This window comes from Drosophila santomea, chromosome 2R (assembly GCF_016746245.2).
Source record: "Drosophila santomea strain STO CAGO 1482 chromosome 2R, Prin_Dsan_1.1, whole genome shotgun sequence".
Classification (NCBI taxonomy): Eukaryota; Metazoa; Arthropoda; class Insecta; order Diptera; family Drosophilidae; genus Drosophila; species Drosophila santomea.
In genome coordinates, this window is record NC_053017.2 from 15,937,365 (window position 1) to 15,952,427 (window position 15,063).

At 41.9% G+C, this 15,063-nt stretch overlaps 4 protein-coding genes across 6 annotated transcripts in view; 1 reads left to right on the top strand and 3 right to left on the bottom strand.

Annotated features, from left to right (window-relative positions):
• LOC120447252 (putative polypeptide N-acetylgalactosaminyltransferase 9) overlaps positions 1-8,845 on the top strand; it is a 58,758-nt gene extending 49,913 nt beyond the window's left edge. For 2 of the 3 annotated variants that reach the window (XM_039628778.2, XM_039628779.2), the window contains 6 exons: positions 614-832; positions 2,646-2,788; positions 2,856-2,946; positions 3,071-3,181; positions 6,750-6,857; positions 7,173-8,845. In XM_039628778.2, coding sequence (XP_039484712.1) covers positions 614-832; positions 2,646-2,788; positions 2,856-2,946; positions 3,071-3,181; positions 6,750-6,857; positions 7,173-7,334 — 834 coding nt within the window. In that variant the 3' untranslated portion in view covers positions 7,335-8,845. Of the gene's footprint in view, positions 1-613; positions 833-2,645; positions 2,789-2,855; positions 2,947-3,070; positions 3,182-3,419; positions 3,522-6,749; positions 6,858-7,172 lie in introns of all 3 variants that reach the window. The other variant, XM_039628780.2, reaches the window with a different exon arrangement.
• A 416-nt stretch (positions 8,846-9,261) lies between these two features.
• LOC120445225 lies at positions 9,262-10,258 on the bottom strand. The gene has a single exon (XM_039625481.2). It carries the CDS (start codon positions 10,177-10,179, stop codon positions 9,370-9,372), a length of 810 nt encoding a protein of 269 aa, XP_039481415.1. The 5' UTR covers positions 10,180-10,258; the 3' UTR covers positions 9,262-9,369.
• A 221-nt stretch (positions 10,259-10,479) lies between these two features.
• On the bottom strand, positions 10,480-11,287 carry LOC120445562 (trypsin-1). The gene has a single exon (XM_039626040.1). It carries the CDS (start codon positions 11,285-11,287, stop codon positions 10,508-10,510), a length of 780 nt encoding a protein of 259 aa, XP_039481974.1. The 3' UTR covers positions 10,480-10,507.
• Positions 11,288-11,495: 208 nt separating this feature from the next.
• LOC120446832 (cilia- and flagella-associated protein 161) lies at positions 11,496-12,973 on the bottom strand. The gene is made up of 4 exons (XM_039628016.2): positions 12,759-12,973; positions 12,193-12,708; positions 12,030-12,134; positions 11,496-11,975 (listed from the first exon to the last, which is right to left on the bottom strand). Exons 1-4 carry the CDS (start codon positions 12,852-12,854, stop codon positions 11,766-11,768), a joined length of 927 nt encoding a protein of 308 aa, XP_039483950.1. The 5' UTR covers positions 12,855-12,973; the 3' UTR covers positions 11,496-11,765.
• Between the last annotated feature and the right edge of the window lie 2,090 nt (positions 12,974-15,063).

Genomic DNA, 15,063 nt, shown 5'->3' on the forward strand with positions numbered 1-15,063 from the left:
AATTTATTTTCCACTGCACACAAATGAGCAAAACAAAATAAATACCAGTGCAAAACTTTATTTATTTTTAATTATTTTATAACAGCTGTTTGCTGGCATCCAGGAAAGTGCAAACACAGCACAGCAAGCAAAACTACAAATTCAGGCAAAAGCAAAGGTATTAAATTGCACTCGAGAATAGAATGAAATTCTCCAATTAAATGCTACCAGCAGCGAAATCCAGGGCCCCAGACCAAATATTCAATTACACCCAAATTCTCCATTGTGAAAGCAGATGAAAAGTGTGAAAGAGATAGCCCTTAGCAGATAGAAAGAGAGGCGGGGGAGCATTGAAAATGTTGTACTAAATAAAACGTAGCCTCAAGTATTTTGTGGCAAGCTGTTGAAAGTAACCAACAAAAAAATCTGAAGCTGGGTGCGAAAGAAAACTTTGTGCTACCCAAAAAAGATGGGTGGAAAACGTTGGGCGGCTGACTGCGAAAAGTTTGCTCAGGTGCTATGCCACTTGTGGCACATCCTACTCAGTGTTTATCTCTGGCTCAGTGCTGGCGAGTATCAATTAGCCAAATGAAATTGCTTTTACCCTTCGTTTTTCCTGCTTCATATTTTCCAGAGCACCGCCGAACCCGTCTACTCACCCACAATGGCCGGCGGTCTTTTCTCCATCGACAGGGAGTTCTTCGATCGACTGGGCACCTATGACTCTGGATTTGATATTTGGGGCGGCGAGAATCTGGAGCTATCCTTCAAGACCTGGATGTGCGGCGGCACCCTGGAGATAGTGCCCTGTTCTCACGTGGGTCACATATTCCGGAAACGTTCGCCCTACAAGGTAAGTGCCATCGATCAATTATTAAAAAGAAACCCGAACAGAAAATGGCAAATCATTGCGAACAGACATGCAGACATACGGACTGACACAAAACCAATTCCGATAGACAGAGCCCACTGCTCATTAAGGAATGGCAGTGGGTCTGCTGGAATTTAAAACTCCTGGCCAACATGAGTGGGCAGCCTCAGGACCAGTTACCAATCCGGTCCAGAGCTTCGTGTTTGGTAAACAGTAGCCCAATCCTGGCCACCCCGCAACCCCCGTCGCTTCTCCTTTCTGTCGAATGGCAGCCGCAGAGCAGCAACATGGCACACATGGCACAGACATGGACTCACAAGGACTCTCGCACACTCACAACCTCACACGCACACACACACACTCACACACTCTCTGACATGGACATGCATTGCGGCTGTCCTTGCAGCATGTTATCTAGTGATTGTGATGGTGTTTGTTTGTGTATGTGTGCGAGGGTGTGTGTGTGTGTGTATTTGTCGAGTTCACCCGCTCCAAAAAGCCCCGTGCCCCAACCACAACCATCCATTATTCCCCCGGATCCCCAGTTTTTGGAGCAGCTTCAATTATCAACGGTTTACGCTTGACAAAAGTTTGGCAACTGTTTTGATGTCAGTGGCGTAACACATACAAAAGCCTGAATATCCCTGGAGTGAAACTAACCAATTGGGCACCTGCCAATTCCCAGCGGAGTTGGTTGCGTCTCGATAATCACCAGTAAAGATATGCCAAGAAAAAGGGGCTCAAACTTCCTAGAAATTTTCTGTAGAGAACAATAAGTATTTGACAATTAAAAGCGGGCAAAACAGTAAAGCAACTTTAAGGTAGAATTGCATAAGCTCATTCTGAAATATTTTTCAAATTAAAGTGAAATATTAAACACACAATATGAAACACATTATTTGTATATCTTTTTTAAATACAATTTTCAGAAGAGTTAGTTTGTAGAAGCGAATTTTAGATTTAAATTACCGGCCTGCGAAATGCAATTAAATAGCACAGCACTTAATTACGCACAGCAACAATAGAATTCAAATTTCATAATACATAATAACAAATCAAAGAGATAAATTCGCCCAACCTAACTGCATTTGTAGCCCAATTTTCCGCCGCATTACAATAATTAAACTCACTCAAAGAACAATTACAAACAATGGAAAACAGTTCAATAGAATTGTGCACCTGTAGGAAACAGATTCATAGATGGCTTCAAAGGAATCGCCAGAGATCATTGTATTTATCGCAAAGCTGGTGATTTCAGAGCCCCTCACAATTTACGTCTAAGACCAGGCGGCGTTTTCAATAAATGTCAGAACACTTCCCCTCTGGGCCAAGTACTTTCCTGGTGCCATCGAGAATGCAGCAATGCACAAGCACAGACACCTGTACAGTGGACACACGAACACAAAGATACACAAGATACACAACGGGGGACATTGTTCGCATACTGGGACAAAGGGCGGGAAAGGCACAAAGGGAGGGGCCAAGACAGATGGCCAGTTGGCCAGCTGGCCAAAAGCAGGACAAAACCGCAAAAGGGCTGAGAACTGGCTGCCACTGGAGCCACCTAATGCCACTAAGCAAAAGCTACTCATTCAGGTAATTAGGCTTTGTTGTCCACACCGTCGGTTCCCCCTGCAACTCCTCCATTCGAGCGACTCTGTTTGCTGACCAAATATTTCCATTGACTCCTGCCACACCGGCAGCCGCCCATTGATTGCGCCCTGCCACCCCTTGACCACCCTTGATGACCACCTACTCATGGCCATACTGGTCCTGTTTTGCACCTTAATTGCAGTGGCGTTCTGGCGTGAATGTGCTGAAGAAGAACTCCGTGCGGTTGGCCGAGGTTTGGATGGACGAGTACTCGCAGTACTACTACCACCGCATCGGCAACGACAAGGGCGACTGGGGCGATGTCAGCGATCGCAGGAAGCTCCGGTAATTACCACTTTTTCATCCAATATCATAAGAAACATAAACATAAGTCATTTACTTTCGCGCACAGTAACGATCTCAAGTGCAAAAGCTTCAAGTGGTATCTGGACAACATCTACCCCGAGCTCTTCATTCCCGGCGATTCGGTGGCCCATGGAGAGGTAAGTGCCCAGAGTTGCATATTTTGCTTAAAACTTACTTAATCCCTTGACCCAACTAAACACCCCCAACTTAATACCAATCCGCACAAACGACAACCCATAAACACCATAATCCAATCCACAGATAAGAAACCTAGGTTATGGCGGTCGCACCTGCTTGGACGCACCGGCTGGCAAGAAGCACCAGAAGAAGGCCGTGGGCACGTATCCCTGCCATCGGCAGGGTGGAAACCAGGTTTGTTGGCCCATATCGGCAGCACTGCGACCGCCACAAACTCCGTCCAGCCTCAAGAAATCCGCGCCAGGAACAAGGAACTCTTTTTTCTCACTTTCCGCTCTTTCGAAACTACTACTAAGAACATGTGAACCCAAACTAAACTCTCTTTTGGGCGATTGGGTTTTACATCCCCCCCTTATGTCGCAAATTTTGTTGAAAGTTGTCAGCTCCGCTATATAGTGCACTTAATTTACAGATCGCCAATATGCAGCACGGCATGTGTCTGGATGCAAAAGAGAAATCCGAAGAGGAAACGCCGGTTTCCATTTATGAGTGCCATGGCCAAGGAGGAAATCAGGTATCCACCTCCATGTCCACATCCTCAGAACTCAGAAAAGGAGGAGGCGGCGATTCAGAGTCCCTGATTCCCGATTTCTCGATCTCGTTGCTTTGTGGAATCATTTTCCAATCGGTGTTCTGCTGCGGACCTTTTCTTTTCTTTTTCCTTCTTTAACTAAACGCTTTTCGCTCTTTTTCGAAGTACTGGTATCTTTTTGCTTATTTTCCGCTTGCTTAATTAACTTTAACCTATATCCAAACCCAATCCCACACTAGAAAAACTACTACAAGTCATATCACATAACATCATCATCGCTTAACTAAATTACAAAAGGTTTAGGTTGTGAATGGACAAGTTCGACTATTATAATAATTATCATTATCATCCTTTATTCAAACTAGAAGTAACTTCTGAATCACAATCTTCCGAAGAACACTCGATATAGAGTTCTTGATGAATGACAAGTTTATTTCACAATTAAAAATTCAGTTTCAACTAATAAGAATAGTTTATAATTTCTTTTAGCTCTTTCCCTTAATTTAGCTTCACGTATTTCTTTAAATCCTAACTCAGCTCATTAAAACACAATTTTCGAAATTCTTCAACTTATTTCTTTCCCTTTGCTCGAAAAGTTGTTCCCGTATATTACTTTTGATTTTTGGTGTCTCTTGGGAAGTCCTTTTCCTTAAGTAATGGTTTTCAAAGTGGATCCCTCCTTACGAAAAACTGACAACAATAATATTTTTGCCGTTGTTAAATTTTACCCTTGTGAATGTCCTGCGGTTTTGAGCACTAATTTTGACGGAGTTTGTGGCTACAATAACAAATATCTGTAGAGTACATAAATATTTTTGATTTATTGCTCTCCGGCAAACAACTCATATTCAATTTATTTGCCTAGCATAAGTGAAAGTATTTATCAATATAAGTTGCCAACTGAAATTGTGTTGACAATTTAACAGTTTTACAGGATGCATACAAGCGCAAATACAACACAACACAACACACACATACACACGCGTAAACCAATACTTGCATACATAAATACAAAGAGTTGCATATATTTGGGTACTTTGGTCGATTTATGCCATGTCACAGAAATTAATTAAAACACAATCATAAATATAATGTCAAATGATAAATCATTTACATGGCATTGGCTTCAGCTTCAGCTTTTCCGTTTATTACGCATTCAGCCTGAAAAAAGGACACATTTACAATCGGCGTACTACAAAAAAGCTTACTTACCACAAGTATTTTGAACTACAGCGAAGAAACAAACAACACAATAGCACATAAATGAACTGCAACAATAGAACCCTTCACAGTTCACACGAACTGACACCAAAACTGCAAGGAATGCCATTTCAAAAGGTCACGCCTACAGGATACCCTTTCCACTGCTTAATAAGCTAGTGTGGCTAAGCTAATTTGCCAACTAACCGCTTTTTGTGGTAAAATAAATAAATATAATGCACATGTTCGTGATAGTTTACTATCCTTAAACTTTGACTTACTTACACGGACACAGCATATCCTTGTGACTTACAAGTGCGGGGTACTAAATACGAGTCGAGATACTTTTACGCTCACACAGATACACCGCGGATGTGTGCGAGTATTGTATATTCAACATTTAAAGTGGGGGAAACGTGTTGACCTCGTTCCGCTTGCCCTAAAATCGCCCCAGACAGACAACTGCCACGCCCACTGCCCAAAGGCCCAAGCTTTCGCCCTTTTGCACGGAAACACACAAATGTAACAAAGGGAAAGCCTCATTTAAAGAGGGGAAATTACGAAAAAGATTTCGCCAAATGTTTGTATGCACTCGGAAATGCGGTTAAAATAATCAACATTTGCCAGCAAAAACGTGGACATTTTCGCTCCCTTGCACGCAAATTTTAATTTCGCACATCGTAAAATTTAGCAAGCGAATTCAGCCAAATGGGTAAAGGGGAAAATAAAACGCTTTTCACTACCACGTCAAAGGATACGCGCACCAAAAAAAAAAAAGGATAAGGGTGACATAATGAAAGTATTTCGCTCACGCGGAAGAAAAACGCGTCTAGGCTAGCAAAAATATTTTTCAGCAACCCGCAAACACATTTTTTTTCCGGGAGATGTGGACAAAGCGTGGAGCTGAATGAAAAAAAGCGCACTAGATAAAAACTGTGTTGTGATAAATGAAAAAACGTAATTAAAAACGCATCTCGCGCTCACACACAGCGAAAACACAAAACAATCGCGGGGGAAAAGAGAAATCGCTGATAAAAGAAATGCAAATTGAGACCGCCAAGGACGATGGCATCGCGGGTGGAGGGAGGTGGGTGGTTGTAAGTCTAAACAATAAGCGAGGATGAACACGAACGGCAAAGGGAAAGTCCTTGGCCAGCCAGTGAATATGTGCATTAGGCTGGATATTCCGATTATACAGGGCGTAAATGCAAGGCCTAAAAAGCTTTATAGAGCGAGAAAAATATATCAATGACAAATTAGTGTAAAGGACAAAGGTCTTAAATTCGTCAAATACAATTCTAAAGGACCAAACATTAATCAAACTTATTTTCTTGCAAAGAATCCCATTTTTGCAATACACATTGTTGGTAGTATGAGCTCAGTTTTTAACGAATGCTTCTCGAAACTGCACTAATTGAACGGCCATACAATAACGGTAATTATTCATGGCACAAAACCTGCGGGCCTCCTCTGCGCTGACCAATCTCATCATTATTCCACTCCTGGCATCATTATAAACAAAATATTGTTGGGGGTCCTTCCGGGCAGGCGGTGCGGAAACGGAAATGGTAACACAAAATGGCGGCTGGTCACGACCTCACTGTAAGAGGGGGCGCGGGCCGGATCAGGGGGCGTGGCAGGAGCAGGAGCAGGGCAAACAAAGGCAATTCCAGTCACCAGCAGAATCTGAACCGAGCTCAGGCCATCTGGCATTGGCAACGTGTTTTAAATTATAAATAATCATGGCCAGTGAGTTTCAGACAAAACCCAGACTCACACACACAGACACGCCCACACTTACTCACACACACACACAGGATAGGATATATATGTATACACTCGAACTCAAACACAGTCACAAGCGGATCTGCTTTTCGGCATTTAATTGAATAAAACATTAGTGTGTAATAAGTTGTGCGTTTGTAGCCCTGGAAAAACTTTTGGCAACTGGAACACGCATTCCCCGCCTTTACAATTTATATTAATGTGCTTTACCCCCAATTTTCCCAGTACTGGATGCTCAGCAAGGCGGGCGAAATCCGTCGCGACGACTCCTGTCTCGATTATGCCGGCAAGGATGTCACGCTCTTCGGCTGCCACGGCGGCAAAGGAAATCAGGTGAGTGGATAAAATATGTACAGAGGTAGAAGGTACTATGAAAATATTCCCTTAAAATGTATTTCATGTTCATGAGTGATGTTTCACTTTTGAGTATGTCGACGATGATAACTTAAGTATTTAACCTGCGACCTTAAAGTCATCCCTTTTTGCAAAGTCATCTAAAGGGTTATTTTATGTTATATAAATCGTATAAATACAAGAAAAAAACGTGGATCATAGTTTTATGATTCTTTAAAACAAAAAAAATGATATAATAATATACGAGTATAACACACTTTTAAGTAGTCCTCTAATCGAATTCTTTACTTTTAGTTCTGGACCTACCGCGAGAACACGAAGCAGCTGCACCACGGCACCTCCGGCAAGTGTCTGGCCATCAGCGAGAGCAAGGACAAGCTGCTGATGGAGGAGTGCAACCAGAGCCTCAGTCGCCAGCAGTGGACCCTCGAGAACTACGACAGCTCCAAGTTGTGAGGCTACTTCTATGCGAGGGGCAACCTCCTGTTGCCCACTTCGCGGCGACACCAACAACCACATGCATAGCAGCAGGACGAAGAGAGGAAGCGGAGGCAGGACATGAAGTGGCGACAGGAGTTGGAGTAGTTCGATTCCCCCGAGGCATGTGCAATAGGGAGTGAGGGAGAGAGGGACGATCGGATGGCAGCAGCATCAGCAGCAGCAGCAGCAGCAACAGCAGCATCACTTGCCATGCTATCTATATATTATACAAATTTATATGTTTCCAAACAACAGAGTAGACGTTACTTAGCCCTAAGTACCACACATCCACAGACTAGACAAACAGACACTGAAAAAGGAACGACTGCTGTACAGTAGCTATAAGTTGATAAGTTGATAAGATTTCTAGCCCTAAGTTTCAGCACTTAGGATTAGGTTAATGGAGCCCGGCCAAGGACTGTGCTGTGCTGGCCAACAAAGCGAAGTCGTAGCGCAATTTATGCATTTAAATTTGTAAACATTTAGCACAATTTATGGAAAGTGTGAACCTTGACTCTGTGTCCGAATTATTTATGAATTTTACAAATGTCATCAAATGGCTCTGCGAAAGCCTCATTCCAAATATATATTTTAGCTGGTAAGCCGTAGGATAAGTCTGAGTTGGAAAGCATTTGGTGATAGCCTTTGTTTCGCCTGAGACCCCTAGCATTCCCGTTTATATGAATTCTTATACTTATCTTTTTGTATTTCCCTTGAAATGGCGAACCAAAATTTTGATTTTATTTATTTTCGTACGATTTAGAAACAGTCTTGTGTTGCCTAATTTTTAGACGAGGAGCGTTGCCAAATTACGTTTAGATCTTTAGATTTCGGGTAACTTTTGTGTTCTCTTTGAAAATCCAAAAACGTTGCATTTCCTTTCGTTGGATTCTCAAAACGACAACATATCCTATTTGTTGGACAAAGCCAGCTTGTAGTACTTACTAAACATATATCAGTTTCCAATCTACAGATATCACACAAGATATATATAGCGTTAGGCCCTAGTAGTTAGACCTAAATGCAAATGTGCATAGTGCCTTCTATTTATTACGGACGCATTCTTACACATATGCTATTGTAACCGTTCATCGAACTCTTGTAGAATTTTAGGCTAGGTCACAATCACAGCGACTGTGTATATACTATACTATACAATTTCATATCGCATCCTGCAGAATGTGTACATAACTATGATTAAATACTGTTTTATTCAAGACTAAAACGTACATATTATAAAAGTATCAATACGATAGCCAACAGTTGCGCATTGTTTTTCATTTGCTATGTTTTATTTCAGCCAGCGAGCTTCATTGTAGGCGGCATTTACATTTTACGTACGAAACCAAAAGCCATAGGAAGTGGTCGATAATCTTTTTTAAACTAAACATACAATAGTTAACTAAGCGCGTAGTAAATGTGTAGTAGAAACGCAAATATTGTGCAAGGAATCAGATACAGTTACAAATAAATATGTAAATTGAAAATGTGTTTGCATTACGTTGTTTGGGTATTACATCGGGCTTATATCTGAGAGATCTGAAACATTTAACAATTCAACTATTTAACATTGTTAAAGTTTGTGGAAACTCCTTAAAAATGGATTGAAATTACTAAAAAAAAAAAAAAAATGGAAAGTAAAGAAACATCTGATATGCTTCGGCCATCTATGGGTCATTGGCAGAACTAAGCGCCACCTAGTGGAACGTTTTTTCTTTGTCCATGTAAAAATTCCATTGGACACTATTTTACACGCTATTAGTGTAAATACAATTTAGAGATAGCCCATCCTGTAGTTCATCATAGTTTTACAAATTAAGCACACAGCGTACCATAAATAAATAAAATAAAGAGAGCCAGTAATATTATATCAATTTAAAAATCTTGAATATTTTTTATGTCCTATTTATTTACCTACATGTATTAAAATGATATACTACAATATTCAGAGCTTAATCAGGAATATATGAGGTATTTGTTTGTAAACCGGTTGCTTATCATTGTTTCAGTATCATTGTTGATCAGGCTCACGTGGAGTGAGCACCAGCACTTGGTACCTTAAAGCGTCAACCTCCTTTCCCTTATGTGGAATAAACATTTTATTATAGGAGGGGTGCACCTTACCAAGCCGCATATCTCCTTTGTACATAGCGCGTCCCGTGTAGGTGACTTCGCCCCAATGCGAATAGCCAGTGTCCAGCGCACCCAGCGGATATGAGCCATTCGACCCGTCTACCCACTTGTGATCGCAATCTTTCAGCACCAGCAACTCCACTCCATCGGTTAGAGGGAATGCCTTTCCGTCCCACCCGGCATAGGCAACCTTTTTCCGTGGCACATATTGGGCCGGCAATCGATCGTTACCGTAGTAGACTCGTGCCACATAAGCGGGATTCCCTTCATCATCGAATCCACACTCAACGGCTTCGTCGGGCGGCAGATGCGAAAGCTCCGAACTGCTTTCCTCATCCTCACCCAGTCTCATGGGCCTCCACTCGAAATGCGTATCCATTTTGTAGAACTTCTCCTCGACGGGTGTATCATCGCACGCCGCATCGACTTCTGTGAAGTTCAGATAGAGTCTGGGCAAAGGATGATCAACGCAGGGGGTCCGACATTGTGGGCAGGAGCGCGATTCTCTGAGCCAGCGGGTCAGGCAGACGGAGTGGAAGACATGACCGCACCTATTAGTGTAGCAAACGTTGTCACTGGCACGAAAGAACTCATTGCATATGGCGCACAACACATTCAACGCCGGCGAGGAATCAGTCGGAGAAATTGCGTCATCGGCGCTGGTATTTTCGGCTTTTGGACTCTCCATGTCGCGGTGCTATGCCAAACTGAGTGGCGGCGAGCTTTGAATTAGTTTTATATATTTCTTCGAATGCTGAGAGAGGGAGGCTAACAGAATAATCTAAGAGAGTTCGCAGCTACAAGCTAAAAGTTGTGCTTTTTCCAGTTGCTTCTCTAATATTTGAATGTGTTGTTCAAACATGAAACAAAAAAAAACACTTATCTTGAATAATAGTTCATGGGCAATATTATGTTGCTTGGTGTGGTTTTTTTTAATGTAATTCAAACTATATAATTTTGCATTAGTTTACGAAAGTTGAAAGCGGTTTTATTTATTTGACAAATTCATGTTCCATTTACACATTGGCATTCTGTTTGATCCAGGACCTGAGAGCACCCACGTAGGTGTACATGGCCGGGCGTCCCTTGGCTCCGCATCCGAATCCCCATGACACCACACCGAAAAGCTTGCCATCGACGGTCAGCGGACCACCGGAGTCTCCCTGGCAGGAGCTCACTTGGCCACTGGGATGTCCAGCACACACCATGCGATCGGTGAGGCCGGGAATGTTTTGGGAATTGCAGTAGTCACGGCTCCACAATTGCACCTGGGCGAATTTCAAACGGTTGGGCAGCTGCAAGTTCTGATTGATGGCGCCGAATCCGCTGATCATTGCCATTGTATCCGCCGCATAATTGGCATCCGAATCGGCCAGTTGAATGGTCTGTACAGCTCCTCCCATCGGAACCGGGCTGCTCAACCTAATCAGCGACATATCAAAGTCTTGACTCTGCGGATTGTACTGCGGATGGATGATAAACTGGGCAATGTTAAAAGTCTGACCATTTCCGGCACTCAAATCGTTTGTTCCCACAATGGCCTTCATTTGACCGGGATTCTGGCCCCTGGTGCAGTGGGCTGCTGTTACGATCATGGTGTCGGAGATTAGGGAACCACCGCAGTGATGGCGTCCATTTAACTGGAGGGACACCTGGTGGGGAAATTGTCCCGGAGCAGCAAACTGGCCACCAATAATGCGTGACTCTTCGGCCACATTCACATCCACATCACCGCGAACAAAAGTCACAGCGAGGAGCAGGATCGATAGTTTCACTGGATTGCTTACCGAAGACATGGCAAAGGTTGAGTGTGTCGAGTGTGGTTCAGTTGTTCTCTATTTATAGGACTGGTGTGGTGTTATGTTCGAGTGGTTTTATCGCCCAAAAGGCACACTTTTGCATGGGAAGAGTCCCTGTTAAGTGGGTGCGTAGGTGGGGGGTCGATATATTGGTTGTCAACTCACTTTATTATAATTCTGCGAAAACAAAAAAAAATACAATACATCGCGGTTCTACACATTTATTTCATAACACTACTAGGATTTGAATACATATTAAGTTGTTTGCAGAACCTCAATGCTCATTAGCCAATAATCTTAAGTGCCGTCCCACTTTTTTTCCTCCAATCTAGCTGTCAAGTGCCAATTTCTATGTAGGCCAAACAGTAGGGGCTCGGCTCGACAAAGTTTATGTGCGAAATTTAAATTTCCGCCACATAAAAATCAAGTTCACATAACACATAATTGGGTAGTTCTATTAAGCCTTAAAGTTAAATTAGTGGGACGTAGAATTTGCAGACTTTGATCCAGTCTGATGTCCGTTGCTAATCATCCACACGTTCTTCCATATCTCATGCCTGTAGATATTGCGATAGTTTTGCACGGACACCAGAAACTCGGGGCCAAACAGAGTTTGGATTAAAACATTTTCGGCAGCTAGGTTGCGATTGGTGGTTGCATGCACTATAACCAAAGGGGAATTGCTCTGTGGAAATGGATGATAGATATTGTTATCATATAGGTATGAATTACTAATTACAGGTATATCTTCTCCTTCGCTTTCAAAGCGCTGCTTTGGATCCACATGTCGGCAGAACCAATTCGTGTATGCCAAGGGTATATCGTTGTCCGGACAAGTAAATTTCTAAAGAAAAATTTAAATAAGATAAAAATGAAGTATGATATTGATAGGAGTTAGTTACACTGCGATGCACAAGTCCCAAGTTGAGATTGAGCTCCCCGTTTTTGTGGGACAAATAGGTGGCATGGACACCCTGCTGCAGATTGCACCGCTTGGGCCCACTGTACAGCACTATGGGATCGTGTTCCGAAGCCATGCACTGCAGCTGGAATCGCTGACCATACTTGATGTTCTCCCCAGTGCGATCTCTACCATCTCCACTGACTATTTTGAAGGAGTTTCGCACACAAGGCCGCTTCGACGGCGCCACAGATAGCTCACAATCCTCATTGATGGACTGGCTTTTTCGCACGACCTTTTCATTGATGACCACCGATAAAGCGGCATTCAGATCGGTTGTATCCATATCACTGATGTTTATATGAATAGGCATCAGTTGCACAATGGCTCCGAATATAATGGTTTGCTTGGGAGCAGCCAAAACGATCTCCTTGTGGAAATTATCATACAAAGTGCGAGCCTTTTCCACCAAAAGTTCGCCGCGATCGCGTTGTTTCTTAAAGTTGACTATTTTGTCCTGAAAAGTATGTTTTACAAATATTACTTATTACATATTTAATGACCCACCTCTTCAAGGCAATTTTCTTCCACCCAATTGCCAATTCTCACGCTGGGCTGAAACCGCGCTGAAATAGAATCCATATCGCCGACTCTGCAGGGCATTTTGTTGTGTTGAAGGTAGCTAAATAAAGGTAGTTATAATTTCCCGAATGTAGATGTAATCGTGTAGTTTAAATGTAAATGATGTCATGAATTGGGTATCTGCTCTATAAATGTAAGAAAATTACATGGCTACTAGATACAAATAACAATAATAAAGTAAAGATGGTATATTATGACACATTTAATTGCTACACAGTTAAAAGACCCTCAATCCCACAATTTCACCACATTTCGAAACATTGCCTACTTCTGGGCATTAGCGGCAAATGTTATCAGCACCACTTCTGTTCAAAATGCTCTGCAAGGCACACATGGCGGATGAGTAATGACAGATTCAATATTTTTCACCGGCACACATTTCCAAGCACCAAGTTATCTATTTGCCGCTCTCGGACAACTCAAACAGCGATGATTGGCCCTGTTTGCTGACAGCCATTCCTGCCAAGTCCATTTCTATGCGAATCCGAGGAGTCTGAGATCTTGGAGTAGAAGACGATCATTAGCAAATCTGCCGGTTGTCTGATGCCAAATATCGGTGACAAGATAAGCGATTTGTATCAACATTTAGCACATCGCCCGCCGTTAATTGTGCTCGTTATTCATTATCGCCCATGTCGGTGGATTGGTGTGGTTGTACCTGTTTGCCGATTTACCTGTCGGTGGGTAAATGTACCTGGCCAGGTGGATCGGCGTGCCCATCACGTGAACGTGAGCTAGCTGCTCGGCCGATTTGCGGCACGTTTCTTATCTAGCCACTCAATTGCATTGGGGGCTATATGCGATATTGTCGCCGGGGCTCCAAAGTTTTATGACCATATTTACGTCCGCTGCAAGGCACACCTTCTAATCGAGACATCCAACGTTCAGCTTGACTGTGATTTATTTCTTGTTTTTTTCCCACTTGCGGAATTTGGTAGATACTCGAGCATATGGCAGACTGAAAACAGACCATAGTTAGTACCAAAATATGTGTCAATCGGCAGACACATGGAGTGTATTTTTAGAAATTTTTATGGAAAGCATAACCACTCGGCATTTATACTCTTTTAACTCAATACAATGGATCAGATTTAGTAAATAATCTGATGTTTTTATTTGTAACTAGCTTAAGCTGTCTACAAAATATAAAAATAAACATAAATTATTGATATTCTTTTAAATGTAATTAGGTCATAAATATTTTTAATGGAACTATATTTTAAGGCCTTCATCCGATTAAACCTCTTTATAAATATAGGAATAATAAAAAAGAGTTTCAGTCAGCGAATTTAATTTGTGGTTCTATAGTATCAAAACTCACAAATGATGTCAACCTATTTATTTAAAATAAAAAGTGAGTACTCACTTATATTTTATATATTATCTATATTTTTTGTATTACCAAATTGTATGCTTTAATAATTTTGATAAGATAATATTGCATGGTAATTGATTTTTTTCAATGATTTGTGATTTTCAGTCTGTTCAATCTAGTGACTAAACTTTTGGTTCGTGGAAAATAACTTAAGAAGTCCATCTAAAGTAATTGCAAATAGTCAAGAATCTACCATTTCGTTTTTCTTGAAAAAATGTCATCTTTTCCCTAATTGTTTGGCCACAAAACGCTATTAGTTATCTCTGCAAAAAATAAATAGATATCGAAAGCCGCATTAACTGCGTCAAACGTTGGGACGCAAAAAGTTTTGCAGATCAAATGTGGCGCTGAAATATCTTCATCGATTGCTCAATTCCGTCACTAAACGGGCTGTGTCCTATCTCAAGTTTCAAATACAATTATTTACGAGATAATACCGGCAATAAGAACTGAAACGGATCGCTTAAATGTGATTTGGCATGGGCAATTGTATCGCACTCGAAGCTGTCATACTTATAGCACCGGTGATAAGAGATCTCTGAAAGGTTATACAGAGTCGGTTATTCGCTTAATCCGCCAACCACAATCCGAAGTCATGTGATCAAGGTTTTCCCGGTTTAGGCTGATGGCCCATTCATTGGTTGGGTCTATATACATATAGTAAATACCGGACCCGACTACCGCTGGTCAAGATTGTGTTTTACAACTCTTTATTGACCCGAAATCAGTTGATATTGGCTACCTGAAGAACAGAACCGAACTGGCCTCACTCTTATCGCTGGCCATCGTCGGTTTATGGACGATTGTCATAAAAATTAGTACAGTTATCCTGTTAAATATGTTCAAAATTAAACT

Bases quoted from the DNA above. Each gene is read 5' to 3' on its own strand.
- LOC120445562 (XM_039626040.1), bottom strand. From the start codon at position 11,287: ATGTCTTCGGTAAGCAATCCAGTGAAACTATCGATCCTGCTCCTCGCT.
- LOC120445225 (XM_039625481.2), bottom strand. From the start codon at position 10,179: ATGGAGAGTCCAAAAGCCGAAAATACCAGCGCCGATGACGCAATTTCT.
- LOC120446832 (XM_039628016.2), bottom strand. From the start codon at position 12,854: ATGCCCTGCAGAGTCGGCGATATGGATTCTATTTCAGCGCGGTTTCAG. The intron at 12,709-12,758 runs GTGGGTCATTAA...CATACTTTTCAG, and splicing joins AAGAAAATTGCCTTGAAGAG to GACAAAATAGTCAACTTTAA. The intron at 12,135-12,192 runs GTAACTAACTCC...ATTTTTCTTTAG, and splicing joins TGGGACTTGTGCATCGCAGT to AAATTTACTTGTCCGGACAA.